At 43.2% G+C, this 22,384-nt stretch overlaps 1 protein-coding gene across 2 annotated transcripts; it reads left to right on the top strand.

The window, feature by feature from the left end:
• Positions 1 to 12,374: 12,374 nt before the first annotated feature.
• On the top strand, positions 12,375 to 21,128 carry LOC105692753 (protein drumstick). 2 transcript variants are annotated; one of them, XM_012412172.3, is made up of 3 exons: positions 12,375 to 13,511; positions 15,924 to 16,636; positions 19,176 to 21,128. In XM_012412172.3, exons 2-3 carry the CDS (start codon positions 16,407 to 16,409, stop codon positions 19,249 to 19,251), a joined length of 306 nt encoding a protein of 101 aa, XP_012267595.1. In that variant the 5' UTR covers positions 12,375 to 13,511; positions 15,924 to 16,406; the 3' UTR covers positions 19,252 to 21,128. The 2 variants fall into 2 exon arrangements, with proteins under 2 accessions (XP_012267595.1, XP_012267598.1); XM_012412175.3 differs by having other exon boundaries at positions 12,476 to 13,511; positions 18,584 to 21,128.
• Positions 21,129 to 22,384: the final 1,256 nt, after the last annotated feature.

The raw sequence follows: 22,384 nt of genomic DNA, 5'->3' as shown, positions 1-22,384 counted from the left end.
GACCTGGTTGATGGTACGAAAATACTTTGTTTTTTATCGAACATGCCTTGCATGTCCCCCGACTACTATCATACATACTATCTCCCGACACCCCTAAGGCTTGGCTTGCACGGTTTTCCATTTTTCTGTCTGAATATTATTCAGCACTCACCTATTCATACTATGCTAGTAATTTTCAGCTAGAAACTTGGATAAACACCGAAAAATCCATCGATGATTCACGTTTCAGAAACTTAGATCTGCCAGATTGATTACTGGTTGCTTTCAGTTAATTTCATCCCCTAAAAGTGGAGAGTGGTCGGAATTATGAAAGTTGGCTTTGCAATTATTCACCTGAATTACACGAGAAGTTGAAAAGAACAAAATACATTTTCTATGCGATCTATACATACTAGATGCGTCTTGCAAACTGCACTATTAAGCTGATAATCAGCAAACCGTGGGTACATACTAATACATGTGTATACATAAAATATAACCGATTCCGTTGTATTATGTGCTGCAGTAGAGATCGCCGCAACATTGAAAGTATACGTAGGTAGTTTGCACTGCGCGGATGGGTGATTGGTGCGATCTGTATCGTCTACATGCATGTTCTTTAGTAAGAAAAGAAAAGATTGTAGAATATTATCGCGCGCGCGGAGGTCTGCCCGAAACTCATGTATCGGCGCGTGTTCATATAGATATATACGAACCATATACCTATATCAGGGTTAAACCATCCAGGCTATTCACGTACCATGGTACGTTGTAGATACAACCGACGTCCGTTCGATTTACGCATAAACGCGGGTATCTCTTGGTGCGTGGGCGATCACTCACGCCAAGTGCACCACCTCTTTGAAGACGATGTTCGTATGCTAATCCTTCGGGTACCTCGTCTCCGGAGGTCCTTTACTCCCTACACATCCAGCTCTACTTTATACTCTATCGTTGTCCGAATAAGTTTCAGCCGTCCTTACTCTGTTGGTATTTCTCCCCTGCGACTAAATCTGAACGTCGGGCGTCGCATTTTTTAAGAAAAGATAGATCGTGATTAGAAGAACCGTTGATTCGAATTAAATTGAAGATGTTTTTTCAATTGATGTTTTAGGAATCTGGTATTTCATTGATCAAGTTGATTTCGATTACATACTTAACTTTCTGAAGCTTTTCAAATTTAATATAACACCCTATTATCTGTAGCATTGCACGTTGAAATTTATACACTTCAAACTTGTAAGTATAATTTGTTGAGAACTTGTCAGATTTCTATTAAATATGTTTACCTCTGCAGTCTGTATGTCACCAATCGGTGGTGGTCCGAGTTTTTTTTTGGTTTTTATTCAACTCTTTTTAACATGGTCGTTTGAACTTTTATGTTTTATTTATATAAGGACGCGTGTATTATAATAGGTATAGGATACATATGCGTGACTGGAAGCCAAGTTTTTTTTGGCGTTAATTATATTCAAATATGTAAAATGATAATATCTTACGATCAACATTGTGCTGCATGAACCTCGGTGGATACATATTATAAAGAAATTAACCGAAAGTATCATACATCTGGAGCGTGCGTGTTACCCCTCAGTTCAATATAGATACACATGTATGATATTGTATATTAGCACGATGGACAAGATAAGCTGGAAGTTATCTACACGTACAGGTCTACAGTTTTATACTCCATTTTGTTTGTCGTCAAATCTATTCAATTATAAGACTCGAATGATTTATCTCTGGATGTCGTTTTATTTGATCACAGCCTCCGATTCGTCGGGATCGAATACATCAATGAATGAAGATGGAAAAAAAAAACCCTCGATACACGATACGTACATATCAGATATTATGTGGCCCCACGCAGAGTAGCTAACCATGCACAGTGCTACTAATTACAACCCAAATTACAAGAGCTCTTCGTCCCGGTTGATTACAAATCAACTTCATCTGTGTGCTTCGTAGCAATCTCGCGCCGGACAAGTTTTACGACAGCGGAGGCGAAGCAATTTAAACGCGAAGATGTTATATTTTTCTTATTATAGGTAGATATATCATTATAATACCGATAATGTGTAGAAATTCTCACAAAACATTATAAAACTCACCGGAAATATAAGTCAGATGTTCAACCAATTTACGGATTAGCGGGACATTATAATTGAATGTATAAATTCCTACAGCTTTTTTTTTTCAAGTTAAAGAATAACTAATACCTCTTCTACAAGATGTTCTATAAATAACCACAGAATTGTATCAGACGTGGTATAATAATTACTGAAAAATATTTTTTCAGAAGCGGTAATTGGTCGATGTATCTACCTTCTCATTGTCAGAGATTTTTCCCGAGGAGCTGATGTCCAGACGAATGTCAAATCTCAGAAACACGGATTCTCCGGCTGAATCACAAGCTTCGGATAAAACCAAACGAGATATCTCAATTTGTACTATTGTTGGATCGAAAAAATTAGCGATAGCTGGACTAATTTTATAGATGGATCAATTTGGCTAATGAATTCGGATTCCTTAGCTCAAAATGTACCAGGGTACTTCAGAAGACTCGAATAAAAGGAACAGTTGATTTTCGACCCTAAAATCGTCAAAATCTAAGGTATACCACTTCGGATCTCTTGTGCATTTTGATCTCAAAAACACGAATCCGTTGATCGAGTTACACAACAAAAAATCCCGACAAGTTAACATAAATTTGCCAAAAGTAACATTCGAACAACGATTGTCACGGTGGAACTCGATGCGCGATAATTGATATCAGAAGAACAATGGTGATTATATCAAAGTCGTGGGCGTATAATCATTATACGAACCGGGTGCGCGTGCGGTTCTGCAAACAACGAACCTCGTGACAACGACGCACTTCGAGGTCTACGAGATAGAGACAATTTTATAACCCCGGAGACCGTAACTGAAAAATCGACAAACACTTTGTTCCTTGAAATCTACAGGTACGCGGGACTCGGCCCCGTCCCCTGCGGTGACATGCGCGCATATAAGTATACGCGGTCGGCGATAATAACTACAAGAGGCGGCGGCATCCTGTGAAAATTCGGAGTAACTCAAACGCTAAGTAAGTCAAACATGGGCGCGTTCCAACCGTACGACACGTTTCTCTTCATCTTCCTCTTTCAGCTATTGCCCCTCAACGACTCGCCCCTTGTACACCAGCGTATTTTTTTTCCATTCGGCGAACTGCATCGCCCGAACTTCAATTCCCATTTTTTTAGAACGGCTCTTCATCACCACCTCTCGAGGTCCACGTCCTTCCCCGTTGCATCGCGCGAATAGGAGTCATCTAGTATGTAAATATAAAGTGCATCGTACCTATACCATTTGATAATATGTCTCGCAACCGGTATACACGTGACGCGTCACCTGTTAGCGGGTGAGTTTGATGCGTGAGAGGAGAAAAAAAAAAAAAAATTATAAGAGAAAAATATATAGATAAATCCCGGTATATACGAGCATCGTAATAATGCAGGGTATGTGTACCTACATTATATGATTACGCGTGCGTGTGCCTGTTTATAATGTGTCGTGTGTATTGCGTGTAACGCGACTTATAACCTGCGTAGCATTATTAGGAGAAACCTGACTCGCTCGTAACCTACGCGATTCGTATAGTAAAGATATGGAATATACCCCGCGCGATTACCGTGGTGGGTTACGGTGCGAGCGACGGATCAGATTGAGCACACAGAGGACTCCGACTCCGACTGCGACTCCCCGAGCTATAGCTAATCTAGTCACGAAACCTTCTTTGATTTTTCGATTCGTTTTTTGTTTTTATACCCCCGGAAATAAAGGCTCCACAACGTCTACTGAAATATCAAATTATCCAACCCTTTATCTGGACAGATAACTATCCATCGCGATAATTTGTAATTCGGAATTCCTCACACGCTGCAGGACTTAGGAAAATCCTAGTCGTATATGACCTACGTGAAGAAATTTTTTTTTTGATAATTGGAATCGATTATACTCCATTTGTACCTGTTCGTACCATTCTGTCTTTTATTTGAACCTCGAAAAATAAAAAGTTACAACGTTTCCAAAAAATGCCTGGCACCCGAAATTTGAAGATTTTTATTTTTTCGCACGAAATGGAATCGTGGTAAAATGGAAAAATGGTACAAACAAGTACAAATGGAGTATAACCGATTGCAATAATCAAAAAAATTTTATTCCCAAGTCGGTTGCCAAGTCCACACAGGTAGTCGTACGACATGTCCTGGATCAGAACACACCCCTCACCGATGTATTTACTTTTTTGGGTTATAGACGCTGAAACTTGGAGAACGCTGTTTGGATTCTTCTAGTCATTTCATATAGATTCCCTCGTGTCTAATATCATTCCTAGCTCTTGAGAGAAAAGAAAGAAGAATTAAACGATTCAGAATAAACTTGAGCTGGAGTGAATGGGGCTTTGTGTGGTGTTGAACGAGCAAATTAGGCGAACTTTGAAAGAATGCTTTTCCATAAATACTTTTCACCTCATTCAGCGATCCTTGTAGTTTCAGCTGTGTTGTATATCCGGGTGAGCGAGGAAAATCAATTACGGATAAGTATTCGCGATAGAAATAGAGGCAGTCCCGAACGGACTGCCTACGCCTGTTAATGTTTAGTTGAGCGACCAAAAAGCTTCTACGTAACGCTCGTGTTCGCTCCAATAGTCAATGGGCGTAAAGACCGCAGCATTTTGGCTCGGGAATTTTTTGAATGAAGGGAAAAAAACTGACGCGTCTCAATGAATGGAAAACTATCGTTCGCTCGTCGTTTCCGAACCGATGCGAATATCCGTTGATGTGCAGTCGAGGGTGCACCCGGACGAGTTACCGATCCCGAAGGTGAAAAATTCTGAGAGGTAGCCTCCTAGCCTCGGGTTTACAGAGGCTAAATCGTACCTGCTGCTTTAGGCTACCGCAGTCGAGTAGCTGACTTTGTGGACCACGGTATTAACACTCTTGACCATACCTGGGGCGTCGTGCAACCTTAAATCGTATAGCCGAAGAAACGTAGCAATTATATTTTCGGAAGGCGGGGCGAAAACCAGATACAGTCGAGCCATCTCGGTCTCCGCCGATTTTTTCTTTTCTCTTTCTTTCTTTTTTTTTTTTTTTGAAATTTATTATTTTCGCCTTCTCCTTTTCTCCTAATTTCATCTTCCTTTTATTTCAGCAATGCACATCAACGCGGAATATACCTAACGTATAATATTCCGAGATATTCCAGTATGCAAATTTTTCCGTATATAGGATTTAGAACAGAGATAAGCTAACTCTGCCCTTTCTTTTTTTTTTCATTTGTCGATGCGGACGGGACGTCGTCGTGTAGTCTTAAGACAAAGGATATTGTCGCTGACAAGAAAAAAGCAAAGAAAAAAGAAAGAAAAAAAAAAAAAAAAAAAATAACAGAAAAAGTGTGGAGGACCGAAAGACGCCCCTGAGGTGTCAACCGGGCCAAATATTTACTCAACTCACCCCGACGGCGAGAATACCGCGGTCTTTTTATGACCGTACAACCGCAACTGCGAACTATTCATCCGCATCACCGTTGCAAAATATATTTTCGATTTACGCGTCTGACGTTAATCGTCAGTCGACAAATATTCGGTCGATCTATCTATCGGAATTTAATCCCCCGGATAAAAATTGTTTCGGCCCGAACTCACGGTTCGAGATATTTGTAATTATACCTGCTCTTTCCGTATCTAATCGTAGAACATCTATATAAGTCTAGTTTTCGATAACGCGCGAAACTTGGTGGATGCCGAATTACTTTTTTACGAATATCTTGACCACGTCGTGTAGTTTTCGTCGCTTACAAACCTTTGTTATTTAGTATACATGTATAGCGGGCGGATATATCAGACGGCACGAGGCAAAGGTGCGGCTTCAATGCGCTTCATATCCTATACTTACTTATGCGCGAACAAACTCGGCCGAGCGTGTATAGCTTTGACTTTGGTAAGGCTTCGTTCACAACCACAGGTAATTGTAAGGTAGGCACATGTGTAACACACGTCCGACGACGATCGATTTCATTGCTCAAGATTTTAGAAACTTCAAGTCCGATAAGGATTGGAAAAAATATTTCGCATCGTGCACCCTACGCGGAGAAACGATAATCCGTTGTAACGTGGTGCTAAAGTTTAGAAACTATCTCGAATTTCTATACGCGAGCACATATCAAAGCGAAGATCATATGCGATGTATAGTATCGTTCGAAGGTTTAACTCGAGATACATATTTTATAAGCATAATTTGCGGGGGGGAAAATTACCCCGGTACTTGAAAATTGTTATGTTCCACAACAGTTCTGCGATCGCATTATCGCAACAAGCTTCGCCGTACGTAACAGCGTGTGTATACGGTATAAATAATTTATCGCAAATTTTGTTACGCTTGTGTAGCGTTGATCGCGTGTATAGGTACGCGTGTACGCGAAATGGCGGTGGTGCTCCTAAATTGTTTGCTAACTGCGGCAGCGCGAGCTATGTACTTTATGCAAGCTTTTACGATGGCACCTTGCAGCGAGCTGTAATACTACCGATGGTGCTGCTGGACTTCTGCCGCTTTTGCCTGCCGCTCGAAGACTCCGTGAATATCCCTCGAAATGAAGTTGTTACGAGCTACGGCAGCAGCAGCAAACGCCGACGATCCGTTTCTCAGAATGAATTTTCACAGCTCTTATTTACAGGCAAACCGAACCGCGTAGTGTGTATAACTAATAAAATTCCGAATCAATGATCGTCCGGCCGTCGCGTATATGGGGTACTTCATTTCGCGGGGATGGAGAGAAAGGATCATTACACGCAATCCGCGTGTCTCGTGTTCTCGCTATTCTTTTTATTTTCGTAACTTTATATGAGATGCGCTTTATCCGCCGTCCTGCGATTACACTCATATTCCAAATATGGAAATATCTCAGCTTTCAGCGCATCTCTTCCAATGGATCGAAGTATCTCTCCCTTATATACATATGTATATACGCAGGCTGCATCGAATTCGCGAGTATGAAATATGAAAGAATCCCCTCCATTTTTTTTCTTTCTTCATCGGAATATGGCGAATAAAATAACATACCGTATTATAATTAATGTTACGGATAATATCGAAACCGATTTCACCGTAACGTCAAAAATATATAGCGTATAAAATTACAATCGAATTTCGTGAAATTATTTCGCACCCGCATGGACGTGGAATTTATTCGCTTGCAGCATTGTACAGCCAGCCTCTCGCAATCAGATGGGTATGAGAATTTCGCGCGGTTTTTCGGCTCCGCTGAGACAAAGCTTGTATGGTATATGCCTTCTGGGTTAGTTATAATATCCTTTGTGCAGAGCGTCGTGACAATTCTCGTGTGCACGCCGTTGCAATTTATGTGTGGACGTCGCGTTAACGTGCAGATCGTCAGGGCGCGCCTCTCAGCCACATGTGATATACCTCGCGTGTAACACACACACACGTACAAACGCATGAAGTTTTGATACATATATGGGTCGGCATAATAACTACATATAACTGAACATGTGTGGGTAACATGCATACTGCACCTACGGCTCGCGACTGCTACATAATTCGAGAGACCCTCGCGTCGGTGATGATGGCGAGAATAAGAGAAAGAGGGAGTCGAAAGAATCGGTGGGAGGGATGCAGCTTTTGATGTCGCCGCTGTTGCGGGGGACAGATATTATCATCGTGTATGTACGTATGGGCCCTTTCCTCCTCTTTCTCTTTCCTTCTCTACTCCCTCTCCCTCTCCCTCTGGCTCTCTTCTCAGATCCTCCTCCTCCGGTTTTCTTTCGGCCCTCCCTTGAGCCCTCTAAAAAGTCATTCCGTGACTCGTCCCCGTGCGCGTTTTTTTTTTTCTTTTTTTTATTTTCGCATGCAACTACCGCCTGCGTCGACATCTTCTCTCAAGGAGTGGCACTCTGATAACAAATATCATGACGAATCCACGCGATGGCGGCCATCAAATTTTCGTTCATCCCGAATTTCTTTTCCCTTATTGAAAACGGAGGACGTCTAGTTATCGAGGAATAAAGTCCTGTGACAATCGAGCAACTTCTCTAGCAGTCCTAGAGTTTAGCTCTAGGTAATGATTTCAAAAAAAAATAAAGGTCAAAGATCAAAATTATGTAGGCATAGTATCGTAATCGTCAGATTTTGCCCGTATACGGCATCTGTTAAATTGAATTTTTCAAAGTCAAATGTGCAGGGCCGTCTCGTTAATCGTTGCACAACTTCACGTCCAATCAATCCCCGCACATGTGGGCACACGGATATCATAGAATTAATAACATCCTCCAGAGTTAATATCGACCAAAATATGTCTAAAAAAAAACCACTTCTATACGAATAAAGCTATAAACGAGCGGGGTAATGAATGATTTTTTTTTTTTTCAATATACTAAAATAAATCTACGTATAAAGTAGATATTTGTACACACACTTTATGCCTTCATATATATATTACGGTTTTCGTCAAATTAGGTGTGGTGGCATCGGAGCGAAAAGAAGACGAAATCGACTTTAACGAGGGAAAGTTATTTCGGATGTCGAAGGTGAGACGAGCCGAGCGAGTTGGGGGGCTGGCGATAGATGAAGGTGCCCGATGGTTAGGGACGACCGGGGATCACGTCGTCGGCGATGGGTCCCGGGCCTATTTGTATTGTTTTCCCTCTGCGGGCATGTCCGCTCGTTATCTAAAAAAATCTGCGTTGCAGTTGAGCGCGTCGTCCTTACCTACCGTTTCTCGTATACCTGGAGGTAAATTCGCCTGCGAACGCGCACCATCACCCACCCACCCCCCCCCCCCCCCCCCCCGATCTAGGTGGCGGCTCGCCTTATCTGGGCGCGGTCCCTGTGTCGCAGGACTCCGTAGCTCCGAGAACGGCCGATGGCCCTGCGCGGTGGAGGCACCACGAGAGCTGAGAAATGCTCTCGTAGCCGGTCGGGTAGATGTGACAATATTTGACGCGAGGCGTTCGCCTCGTAGCGATAGCTGCTACAGTCTATTTGCCCTTGTAATATTCCTCGAGGTATAGCCTGTTTGTCGAGGCTTTGTTTCCGTTTCCTGTGTTATCGCCGCACAGTAAACATGGCGGCTCCTCTGATCAGATCTCCGAATCCGCGTATACATATACTATACGTACACGCTGTGTATACGCTACGCGATGCTGCAGCTTTATATTATATCGTTATAAATATGAGACCTCTCGAATATTATCTCCTTTTCTTATCCTACGCTATGCGACGTTGCAAACTCAAACATTTTTCTCCATATATTCTAATACGTAATCTCTATACCTGTATAAGTGTAATGGGCATATAATAAGTATACCTACTCCGAAAATATTGTGTACGCACAATGTTCCAACATATCAAATCGAAATGGCTCCGCCGAACAACCCCTGAGGATTAACATATACACCGAAAATGAGAGCTTCTATGGCGCACTAATTGGTGTGCCTAAACGGGGTCGAGGCATTTAGGGCATACAGATGCGCTAGGTGATTCATAACCGCCTCTTCGACTTCCGATTCGTATTATATTCGGTTCGTTTTCAAGCTCCTGCAGGCGTTTGACTGATCGTCAATAGCTTTAGGCGCGCGAGATCTGAAGATGTATTGTATTATTCTTGAATAAGAATCATGTGACGAAACGGACGTTGTAACATAAGAAATATGTGAAGGCGCGAAGTAGATAAACTGTATCATATACGTCGTCAGCTATTCGTACGATATTATAAAAATAAGGATCTCCATTTAGTAACGCCCGAAGAGCTAAATGGGGTTAAGAGTATTGTAGTAGGTGAAATATAATATATATAAGGTGTATATATATATATTCACCTATGTTTGAATAACGTGCGCATTCAACGGGTCGCTCAACTATATAATATACACCGCGTGACTTTATTCATTATGTAACTTTGAATAGAAATCGCCTTGACATCCCTTAAGGCGTTCCTCAAGAGAAAAAAGCAAAAAAAAGAAACGGAAGAAAAATTCGTTCTATACACTCGTCTGACGCGGCTCAGTCATCTCTCGCATATTAGGTGTATTAACTTGTCAGTGTTTTATTCCTCGTACTTGAAAAATTTTTTCTTTTATTTTTACATCACACCTCTGCACAGAGACGCGATGTATAACACATCCGAGCTTTTATCTCCTCTGTATTTTACCGACGAATATAGCGAGTGTAATCTACACTCTCCGCTGCAACGTTCGAGCGACAAAAGCAGTTTTTTTTATTCACTCTCCTTATTTATTGTTCGGATCCTTTTGTGCATAGCGCGCTGATATTGTCGGCTCTCGAAATTCCTTACAAATAATTACTGAAAAAAGATCTTCAATCGAAGACAGAACTGGAACGTGCGTGCAGATGTGATATACGCGACGTATATCATAATACATACCTAACCATCTCCATCTCCATCTCCATTTTGTTTTCGAGCTGCGAGCACAAGCGTTCTCGACCAACCCACACATACCCCGATGCATACAGCATACAGTACCTACGCTCTCACAATCCGCTTTACACATATACCTACTTACATACCCATCATCCTTACGTTGGGCGATGAACGGCGGACGGATAAAATTCTGTGATTATTCTGACAGTAAAGTGAATCGATCATCTCAGATTTACTAATATTACAGACGACAACACACTCAAGCCTTGCAATTTTCGCATAGAATTGTAAAAATTTTTTTTTTTGAATTAATATCGCCATTTGGCCAGTTACGGTTCGGAGACTTCAACGCGTGGTAGGTACGCGCGCGGGAGACTTCAACGCCGGGTGAAGCGAGTGCATGTCATATCGATGTGTTTGATATTCGTGGATATTCGGGGAAAAATTCTCGTTGGATTTTCAATGTTTCAGGGTGAAACTGATCGGGCGGTACGCATGTGTCTGGTTTTATGAGGACGTCGAATAAAAGTAGGAGATACATGGGAGGGAAAAATTAAAAGAAGAATAAAACGAAGTATAGAGCGAGGGATAGTTAGTGTCCATCCCGTAATGGTTAGGACGGACACCCACGTCTTCCTTTGCGATATCTTTGGCTGCGCATGCACGCACAGCACCAAGGAGATCCTGACTCTCGAGTTATACGGAGAAGCGAGCGGTACGCCGCTCGGGGTTCGTTGAAGATTCCCATAAGACGAGGTTCATTACGCGAGATATTGTGGTCACGTCGACTCGACAGCGGGGGCGGCTATGCGTTATATGCAGCGAAGCAATGGCGGATATTACGCAACCGAAATCTCCTTCCTCTTCGTCTCGCGGTCGCCCTCTTCATCTTCGTCTCCTCCCTATTTATTCCTTCGCCCTTAGGGTATAATAACAGATATATCTCGGTGCTGCAGCTCGCCTCCCGCGTATAGGTATATACGTACCAATATGGAAAAAAAATACATGCACCTACGCGATGCATCGATCCATGCGTATAAATTTCGTGATGGGCACGTCGTTCGTGCATCCACATGCAAATGTATAGGTATATGTATACGAAAAAGTGCATTGTACATTTGGCGGATGGAGAGATCGACGCGGATGCGAGATACCGAAATAATGCAATGCGAGTGGAATAATGTCGCGACGACTCCCGCGTATCGGTACACACGTATAATAGATATACGTATATACATAACGCAGTCGGGCCCTCCGCGGAGGGTCCGCGTAGACGTTGGAGTCGGAGTCTGATCGAGCGGCGGCAGCGGGGGAGGCCTTGGAGAGGTCCAATGCGGTGATACCGTTGGATCTCGAGAAGGCGGAGCTCAACTCCTGGCGATGGCTCGCTGATGCTGTAGAGTGGGGGTGGAATGGACCGAAGCTGCTCAACGGGTGGGGGTTGACAGCGACTACTGTTCATTTCCCACGTGCCCTGGGAACCCTTGCGGCGTTCCGTCGGCCCCCGCAATCTCGCCTCCTCTCTCTTCACCCGTCGCCTCGTCGCTCTCGCCCTCTCTTTCACCATATATTTTTGTCCGTCTCTCTCCCGGGAGTCAGCGCGGTACGCCGCAAGAGAGAAAAAGAGCTTACGTACACGTACAATACCCGCAGCGGACGGCTCCCAGGGAATACCGGCTAGGAACCCGCCGCAAGACGGAGATCGCGGTATACCGCGCTCGTTCGGACTCGAGGGGATCGACTCGAAGTCGGACAAACCGCAGTGGTTCGTCCGACTGCTACCTCCTCAGCAATGGGAAGCGCTTTGACTCCCCGCGGACGGACGCACGCGGCGGCAGCGGCGCGTTGGGACGCCTGGTATCGAGTTCGTCTTCACCGTGAGCCGGACGGGAGGCGGGGTCCCGCGGACGATTCCCTCGGTAGAAGGGATGGGCAAGAGGGTTAACGGGAGGTGTGTGGCGAGGGGGAGTTAACGGCGGGTCTCCTAGCGGGAGCAGCAAGGAGCCGGTAACCCGAAGGATTTGTGAGCAACCGAGCTGCTATTCGGCGACCGGCGCGTTAGAGAGAAACAAGGATATCGGCCGTCCTTTGGAACGAACCCGGGGATAAAAAGTGCTACCACGTCTTTACTACCCACTTCCACTACTACCTCACCGTGCGCCACTGCACCTTCCCGCGTGCTGCTGTTCCTCGCCGTTGCTGCCGTTCCAGCCAGCTACGGCCTCTCCCGCACCTTTTCTACCTCTTCCCTACGTCGTCGTCGTCGTCGTCCTCCTCTTCGCCGTCGCATCGACCCGTCCTCGCAGTCTCACCCTCGCGTTATACGTCGGCTGGAAAAAAACCGAGTTCAGTAGGGAGGTCCGGGTCCTCCAACCAGAAGAAGAGCCGAGGCTCACCAGACCCTTGCGTTACACCAAGACCTACCGTCTTGCGGGTCTACTATTGGGGCTACCAGCTACTACCAGGAGTAGGTACCACATCGGGTGGACCATCGGTTGGCAGACCACGCAGCATCAGTTCAGTCGGCGCCGCGCACCCAAACGGTTCAGACCTGTCTTTCTGCACGGATTTTCTCGTTGTCCGAGATATATATACCTGTACACCTTACAGTACACGAGATCAGCTATTATTATCATTATAGCCCGCATACACACCTGCGGTATAAACAGGTAATAGGTACATACGATACGGAACGCCGTGTAATACGTACGAATTATATTATATCCGAGGATCGCGACGCGGCTAAAAGTTTACAAACACAACGCGTGACTTGTATAATACACTCACCCTTCCGATACTCCGTATACGTTCGCAGCGCACGTTTTTGTGATCCACGTGATTACGTACCAGACAAGTGATTCGGTATCGTCGGGTTTGAATATCCGACCCATTCGTCGACGTTTCAAACCAACTCGATCGTCCTCTTCGATACCACCGACGTAACTACTCGTTTCCGGACAGTTATAAATTTTCATTGACCAACTGCTGCTTTATACACCCACAACACGGAGGAAAAGTCCGATCATTATTATCGCACCGATAACGATTCAACGAACGGCGACGTTTCATCCGTTTCGACACACACCACTGCGGTAAGTCTTGCACGTGAAATATACTAATTCTTATCTCTCCATTATACTTTTCTCTATTGCATGCGAATACCTATGGTATAATTGCTAACGCGTGCCTGTATTGATTTCGAAATTTCATCTGTATACGTATTCACTGCGGGCGTTCAAATTTTATCTCATTCATACGATACTTTTCGTTGAGTCGAAACATGTCTCCATCAATTATATCATATCGATCGAACGCGTATCATTCACGTATTATAGTATAGGCGTGTATGTGGAAATCGACCGGTAGACGTGCAGAATTCGTTCACTTAAAATCGATGTAGTTTTCAATCCCAATTTGAAAATTTGATTCGGAAGTTATTCAAGGAAGGTCGAAGTATTCCAGGCCATATAATTGTCAAATTTTGCAACAGTAGGAATTGAATAAAAAAAATAATCTAGAGACTCCGGTGCGTCGATCGCTACACCTATACGATGTTTGATTTCTGAATGAGTTTATAATGTAGTCTTGAATTTTAAACTGGTTGCATAAATATCGCGTATAATGAAATAGACTCATTGATACGAAGCTATTACGGGCGCGTGTGTGAATCGACGATATTAGTACCGATCGCCTGTATATAGACGTGATATTGAATACATTCCTGCGTGTCCCGCTTCCCACCTGAACGTGTGGCGTATAGATGTAAATACCGAGTAGTAAGAATCACGTGTAGTATAATCCACGCTTATCCATACATTATCTCGGTTTGTATTACGAAACTTTAATACCGTGAGGTAACACACAACCGACGTCTTGGAAATTCGTCTGCGCGTTTGTATAAATTAAACAAACATTCGGAGTGGAAACGAAGAGGAGGAGAAAACAAAAAAAAAAAAAAAAACGAGAAGCTCGTTCGGCCGTTGAGTCACTTGTAATTTCATTGATCGCCGATAGAAAATCGAAGGAGAGTCGAAAATCCAGTTCTGCGGTCAGCCGACTCCGTAGCGTCTACACGTATCGAATGAGTTTCCGATGTCCACCATCGTTGTTTCGATATCAAATGGAAGGGCCCTCCGCTCAAAGAGCAGCTACTGGGCCTCGTGAGGTTGCGATCATCGCACGTGGGCCCCCGAGGAGGGTGTGGTCCCAGGACTCAAAGAGCTACTGGTTAAAAACCGGTAGCCAGCCACCAAAGTCCTGGGCGAAGGGCGGTGCACGGTAGCCGAATGCCGAGCTTTGGTTGGTTCTCCTCTTCGTGTAACCGCTCTCTTTTTTTTTTCTCCCGGTTTCCTCTTCAACTCCTCACTACTCTGTATACACTCGTCTGCCTTACCACGCTCAATTTCAACGTCGACGATACACGCGAAGTGATCGTCATCGCCGAACGATCTCTCTCCTCCCTCGGGATTCGCATCGACCTCGACGTCGACGCAGGTGTCTGGAAATCGCGAAAAAACTTTACCTGAAAAAAAAAAAAAATCAAGGGGATTAATTTTATCTGCGGATAAACTCGCGTAGCTTATCTCTTGTGTTTCAAGTAGATCTTTATCGGGCGGGTTTTTCCCCCCCGAATATTTTTTCAGTGTCATCATCTCCGCGGTGTGTGCACGTCGCGTACGTATGGAAGATGAAAAAAAAAAAGCGACGATTCTTTTTTTTTTTTTTTTCTTCACCTGAAATCAAAGCGTTCGTTTCGATGCGGGTGGGAGAGACGGCGAGGCGCGCGCGAGAAGTGGGGATAGAGTTGGGTCTGGTCGCGAGAGGCAAAGAGGGAAGAAGAGGATTCGTTCTCGTTTCCGCGGGATGCGCGGCGAAACGGCGGCGGGGGAGGGGGGGGGGGGTTGACGTCGCGTGGAGGGGATCATCGCAGAGAGACGAGGAAGAGAGAAAGAGGGAAGGAGGGAAAGAGGGAAGGAGGGACGTGGAGAAGGATGAAAAAAAGCCGAACCACGGACCGCGCCGCGTAATACGGTAGACCAATTAGAGCTCACCGCCTTCAGCCACCTTTAAAAGCCGTCTTTTTTAACCAGCTCGGCTACGCCCAGACTCACTCAAGTCGCATCTCACTCACACCTTATTTCGGACACGAGTCAACTCATTATTCCGAAACTACACCCACTCCCCGACCCGCATATATACGTGGAAATTACGTGTACGCGGAATCGGTTGGGATTCGTTCGTAACCGGATGTATCGTAAACTCCGATCTTAATTACCCGTCACGCCGCACGCGCGCAATTAATTGTGAAACAGGTTTCACGCGAAATAGCAACCCCTTGTAGATTCTTTGATTTTTTTTTCACTTTTTTCTAAAACATCCTCGATCTCCATCAGCCGAGATGAATGAATGGGAACGTGCGGATCGGACACGCGAGTTCGTATCGCGCTGTACGTTGTACGTTCTTTCGAATCGTAATCACGAGAGCGCCCACCGTTTGTTCACAGGCAGAGAGGCGACAAGGGGTAAAGAAACTAGTAAAGCCAAAGCTCGAAACTTGAGGAGACTAAAAAAATCGAGCGAAAGGGAGAAAGAAGGAGCGAAAGAAATACAAGAGGAAGGAGATAAAGAAGAGAATATCAACGAGCCAACGAGGCGGCAGCGACGACGTCGTCACCGGGGCGAGGCGCAGTGATCTCACTGGCAGGGGCGACAGGAGAAGACAAGGACGAAAGTCGGTCCCAAAGAGGGAACCGGGAGCGGGGCAGTCCTCCTCTGCATCACCACAACGATATATAGTCGGATAGCTCGATACGTAAGCGAGTTTTACGTTATATGTATATATATATATATACACGTATATACGTACGTATATATATATATAACTCGCGCACACCGTATACGTCCTCTGGAAGTGGGGAGGAGATACCCGTTCAGCGATAGAGATAGAGTGGTAGCCACGAACCAGCCAGCGGTGGGAATTTATAAGGATGTTCGCGATAATGCCCATGGAAACGGAGGGGCACGGCAGGGAATTCGCGCGGCGACAGAAGATGCGCGCCAAGTGCAGCGTAGAGTTCGTGTGCAAGTACTGCCAGCGTCGCTTCACAAAACCCTATAACCTCATGATACACGAACGCAGTCACAAGGACGACGTCACCTTCACCTGCGAGGTCTGCGGCAAGTCCTTCAAACGGCAGGACAACCTTAAGCAGCACAGGTAAAAATTCGTTAAATTTATTACAATCACATGAACGTTATATCGGTATATCCGTACAATATATTTATTGCATCCGGACAACGAATGATCGTCAATGATTTGATTCCAAAATTTTTTTTCTCCATTCAAACGTATTCGGTAGTAGATTACGAATTAGAAGCCCTGTGAATCCGTTTCGAAATCCGCGTTGATGAATGAAAAGTAGAAGAAGATAAAAAAAAATATATATATATTTAACGACCGGTAAAATTCTCGATACAACGTCCGTCGTCGGCATTGAAATCTCCATATACCCGCGAAATAACGGTAGTAAAAGTGGAAAGTGACACATGAATCAGTGACGTAAAAGTGATCAGTTTAAAGAATCGAAATATATACGTTGGCCCTGACAGTTTTCGATTAACTTCAACGTCCCGCGTCAATTTTTTTTTCTCCACTTTGGAATTGTGAATCGAAATTTTTCGATCGATCATGTCCGAGCGTGTGTAATATAGGATATAAAAAAAAAACCGAAAAACTATACAAATTGCATCTGCACGATACATCCATATGTATGAGAAAAATTAAATTAATAACTTCTTTTTTTTCTCAATTTAATTTTTTAATGATGGTTAACGACTCTTCTGGAATGATTGGCATGTTAAAAAAAACAAAAATACCAAAAATTAAAACTTAACACAATAATTATAAGATACGTATCTGCCCGATGATTGTAATATTATACGCACAGCTAGCTACTAAATTTTTTTACCAAAACGCATATTGTTATTTCGAAATGCATATATAGTAACATTATATTATAGAGTGGGTGTATAATCAACGGAGAATTTCTCGTTTCAAGTTCATATATCCATAAATTTTTTATTCATTTTATAATCTTTTCTTTTTATCCGTATAACCTACATTCCGCTATAATTCGATTCTATATACACCGCGTCAAAATTTTATTTATTTATCAGCGTTTTCATCTTGTCCAAATAACATTGATAAATGACTCTCTCCTCCTCTTTTTTTTTTTTTTTTTTTTTGTTTTTTTCTCGCGCAAATCAAGTTTCGTTCGGATATATTACGCGGATATTCGCTGTACGTAAAATTTCTTCTCTTTTTTTCAATATACCGGAATTACATGTCTCACACGAATCCCCGCGAACGAGGAAAAAATTATTACCAGTTTCCATAAATTTTATTCCAACAAATTACACCTAGAATCCGTGTTATCTTTTTTCTCGGTTTGTTCACTTTATACCTACCACATTCATTGATTGATATTTCGCTTCTATATCTTCGCATTTACACGGATAAAATATACTTCGTAAAATATTTTACAAAACGTATAGTGTATCACGTGTGCGTTATACGGAGAGGTCGCGTAACGATCATATAATAAAACGTTTTAATAATCGTTGATATATTCATGCAAATTCAAATTCAAATACACCCATAGGTATACATATTATAAACTGCATCAGCTAGAACGCGTTGGCGTATCGCATATATATGTACATAATAATATCACGCGCGCATCTCACAGTGAAACTGGTTCTGATTCTCGATGAATTTTTTTTTTTTTTTCAATTTTACCTCCCTTTTTTCATTTATTCTATTTATTTTATTACATCATTACGATTTTTTTTTTTTTGTTTCTTTTCTTTCAATTATTAAATATAATTTTTTTTTTTCATCGAGCATATATTAAGCATGCCTGTACAGCACTTTGAAGCAAATAACCCGTAAATCAGGAGAATAACCAGGGTGTTGCATCACACATAGAATTATATTATAGTGGCAGCATTGGCAATAAAATAAATCTTCGATGGTGGATGCTAATGGATAACGGATACCTACAAACCTACATAGTCCAGCTATAGTTTATTACATATAGCTGGTATATAGTAGCCCGCTATACCTTCAGTGTAACGGAGGTGGTCTTGTTCTCTTCTGTTGTAGATGTGGGTGGCGGTGAGCGGGAGCTCTGAGTCTCCTGCCTTCACACAAAAAAAAAAACAAAAAAAAAACAAAAAAAAACAAAAAAACAAACAAATCACAAATACCGCACTTTTTCCATATACATTTTCCCATTCCGCCTACTTCGCTTCCCTCATATTATCACCCTATCCTTATATTCTCCTCGAGTCTCTTCTTCTTCTTATACTATTCGACCTATGAATTTATTACGATGATTACTTTTTTTCTTCCGATCCTTTCTCTTGTTTTTTTCTCAATCCACTCGAAAAAACCGCTTTCTTACATTGACTATCCAAAAAAAAAAAACCTTATTTCCTAGATCGCTTTATGAAATTCTCCCCACGACAGAGTACGAAAAGTTCTTTACTTACGTTGACTCTGGTGAACCATATCCCTTGCACCTGCATCTCTGCATCTCGAGAAAAAAAAAAAGAAAATAAAACGCAGACGATTCTTCGCTCTGCAGCTACCCATGGCATGACCTTCTTCGGTATAAACTAACCCCCATCTGTACGGTCCTTCTCGAAACGAAAAATCCTCCTTTATCGTCCGATTTCTGCCATCTCTGTTCCAGGAGCATTCACTCCGTCCCTCACAAGGGTTCCAACGGCTACTCAAATGGCTATTCGAATGGCTACTCTAGGTATTAAAAAGCCACCGTCCTCCCTAGCGTTGCTGACGCACCACTAGAACCTTATAACGCGCCCTACCAAACCCCCAATTTTTCCCTCACCCTTACATCCCCGCGTCATTTTACGAAGAACGAATAAGCGAAAAAAAAAATATCAACTCCGACGTACCTTCTCATCACTTCCACGATACGATATCCTCCTCCTCGCATCAATCGCTGCATCAGAACGCCTTACCTCGACCGTTGCGGAGTACCAAACTCGGAATTACGGAGACTCGAAAAATTATCCCCTCGGAAGATGTCTCCGCGTGGATCGTTTCCACATTCAACGGACCCGGAGGAGGACGACCGCAGGATGACCGGAAGATTCGGCCCCGCTGATATTTGTCACCGACGAAATCCACGTCGCGTCCGTCCCGAGGGTGACGCAATCGATGATCCCTGCGCACGAAACGGACACCGCCAAGACCCCTTTAAATTACGGTCCACGTGTTGCGGGAACCACAAACAACAACCGTGTGGCGTGGCGTAACGTTAACCAGTTCGCTTCGCGGCGTCGAGAGTTAAAGTATTCCAAAGTACGGCTTCCGTGGACCACGCCCAACCCTCAGGCGACATCGGGGAACCGAACCGTCTGTCGACGGGCTACTATATACAGGTACCATGTCCGCATGTATACGAACCTGCCGTTCCGAAGCCCGAAATCAGTCTGGAACGCCTCGAGCCAAGCACGCGGCATGTGCGGAAACACCTGCAGTAGCCCAACGACGTACGTCGCGTCCGCCCGATCGTTCCGTCCCCTCCTCGATCCCGAGGGATTCGTCCGAATAATAAGGAACTCGAACGCGAAGGACGGAAGGACGAATGGCGGGGAAGCAACTGAGATACACCGATGCGAAGATTTACTGAAAAATGGAGAAGAAGACGTCGAGTGAGAAGGACGAGCGGATTATTATAATTATACTATTTGCGAGGAATTTCGGAGCAGCTACAGCGCCTCGATGTAAATTCGAGACATAGCTTTTGAGCAGGCCTTAATCTCGTAGACGAAATAATAATATATCTATGAAATTTCTGAACGCAATGATTCGATGAATTCCGGACGAAAAGAAAAAAAAAAACACGAAAATTGATCGAATAATTTTTCGCTGATATGATTCACAGATTTTTTATAATATGTATAAAAGACGTTGCGCAGATCATTGATAAACGCGAGAGATCAATTTAGCTATTGAAATCCCACATTATTGCCGTTTTATATGTGTATTATAACACCGGTAAAAATCAAATTCATATACAAAAAGAGAAACAGAACAAAAGGAAATATCAAGAACTACAGATAATCAATATTTTCCCTTCAATTATGATGATAACGATCCCTTAAATGAGACTGCAGGTGCGCTTTGTACATAGCTTAAATATAATACTGTGTTTTTAATATTATTATTATAAATAATATTATATGATATCTTCGAGTAAATATATATTATTATTTTATAAATATTATTTGATAGATTTTAGTCATTATAGCTCGATAGGCCCTGATATATAGCGTACCCCGTCGTACCTAGTACTAGGAGTGATATATAATAATAATAATAATAATAATAATAATAATTAATTATTTTGTATCTATAATACGGCTAATTCAAGCTTTACCGCACGAGACCCGGCTTTAATTCACACGGGGCTGTAAGATGAAAGAAAAGATAAGGAAAAAAAGGCACCGAGTATATGATAAACTTCAAATAAACGAGAGAGAAAAAAAAACGCGAACATAAAAAGAAAAAGGGAATAGATAAAAAGTATACCCCGCGTGTCTCACTGTCGGGATGTCGAAATGTACTGTGGGGAAACCCACCACCGGCCTACCAATAAATTCGCCAACTTGTCAAACATCTTGCTTCTTTATTTCCAATTCCCTCGTTTTTTCTACAATCTTCTTATACCATCTCCATTAAATTTCTCCGATCTCGGTCCTTCTCTCCCTCGCTACCTCCCGCGTACACCTCTCCTCTACGCGATATTGTGCGCAGTTCGTCTTACGTGTTTATAGCATATGTCCTATCTTTGTTTTCTTCTTTCGCCCAAAATCTGTAGTTTTTTTCCCAAATAGCGCGAGTTAAAAAGAGAGAAAAAAAAGAAAATCGATGCAACTTATATGTATACGTATTCGCGATTCTGCAACAGCACGATAAGCTTTCGCAGGTATAATATATATTTGACTAAAATAGATTCGCGGTGCAACGATGCACTTTTTTTTTTTTTTCTTCTCATCCTCCAAATTCTCGCTTTTCATCAATTTTACATTCAACTCTCAACCGCAGTTGCGGTATCACGCGGAGAAGGTGCGAAGAGGAGCCGAAATAATGAAACAAAAAAAAAAAAAAAAACAAATCTTACCCGTGTGCAGAAAAGGTTGAGCAGGTCCGCCGCGCTCGCACACTTTATAACTGACCGGGCGTTACGGGGTTCGCGGTGTCGTTCCTTATCTCGGGCGGACTCGGGTTTGACTTTATTTACATCCACTCTACGTACGTACCTACCTACAGATACGGATGTGTGGATTGTGTACACACTACACGTTACCCGTCGTTCAGAGGGCGATCGAATATTATTGTATATTTAAAAGGTCAGTCAGCTCTGGGATTCCGTGGAGAACGTTGACGATGGGACGATATACGCAATAGTCGCGCGGGGTGTCGGTCGTTGTACGCTGTGTAAATTAGTGTACCGTTGCAAATTTAATTTCATCGGCCAATATTATGCAACGACGTTATAACGTCGCAGTTGTCATTGTTCGGTAACGTGTGTATTTCTCCTACGATCGGACGGTATACGTACCGTACCTCCCGACAATAAGTTATGTGTACGTAGAAAATGAAAACGCAATCGATCGCTATCTGTACTTGTACCATACGTACCAGTTCTGTATCAACCTTCAAGACGGACTCTGGAAGATGTTCATCACGGAATTCAACTCCTGCTGCTGCTGCTGCTGCTGCTGCTCCTCCGCCGCGGTGTTGAGGTACGTATCAGCACGTTCGCGTACGTATATTCGTAACCTTTGCTCGCACTCACGACGCACACTGGTATAATAATTATACGACCGTATGCGTGCGTGTGCACATATATATATGTATGTATATGAT

The sequence above is a fragment of the Athalia rosae genome, chromosome 4, assembly GCF_917208135.1.
Source record: "Athalia rosae chromosome 4, iyAthRosa1.1, whole genome shotgun sequence".
NCBI lineage: Eukaryota > Metazoa > Arthropoda > Insecta > Hymenoptera > Athaliidae > Athalia > Athalia rosae.
Note: the sequence above shows the minus strand (reverse complement) of the source record. Positions and strands in the feature narration are given on the sequence as shown.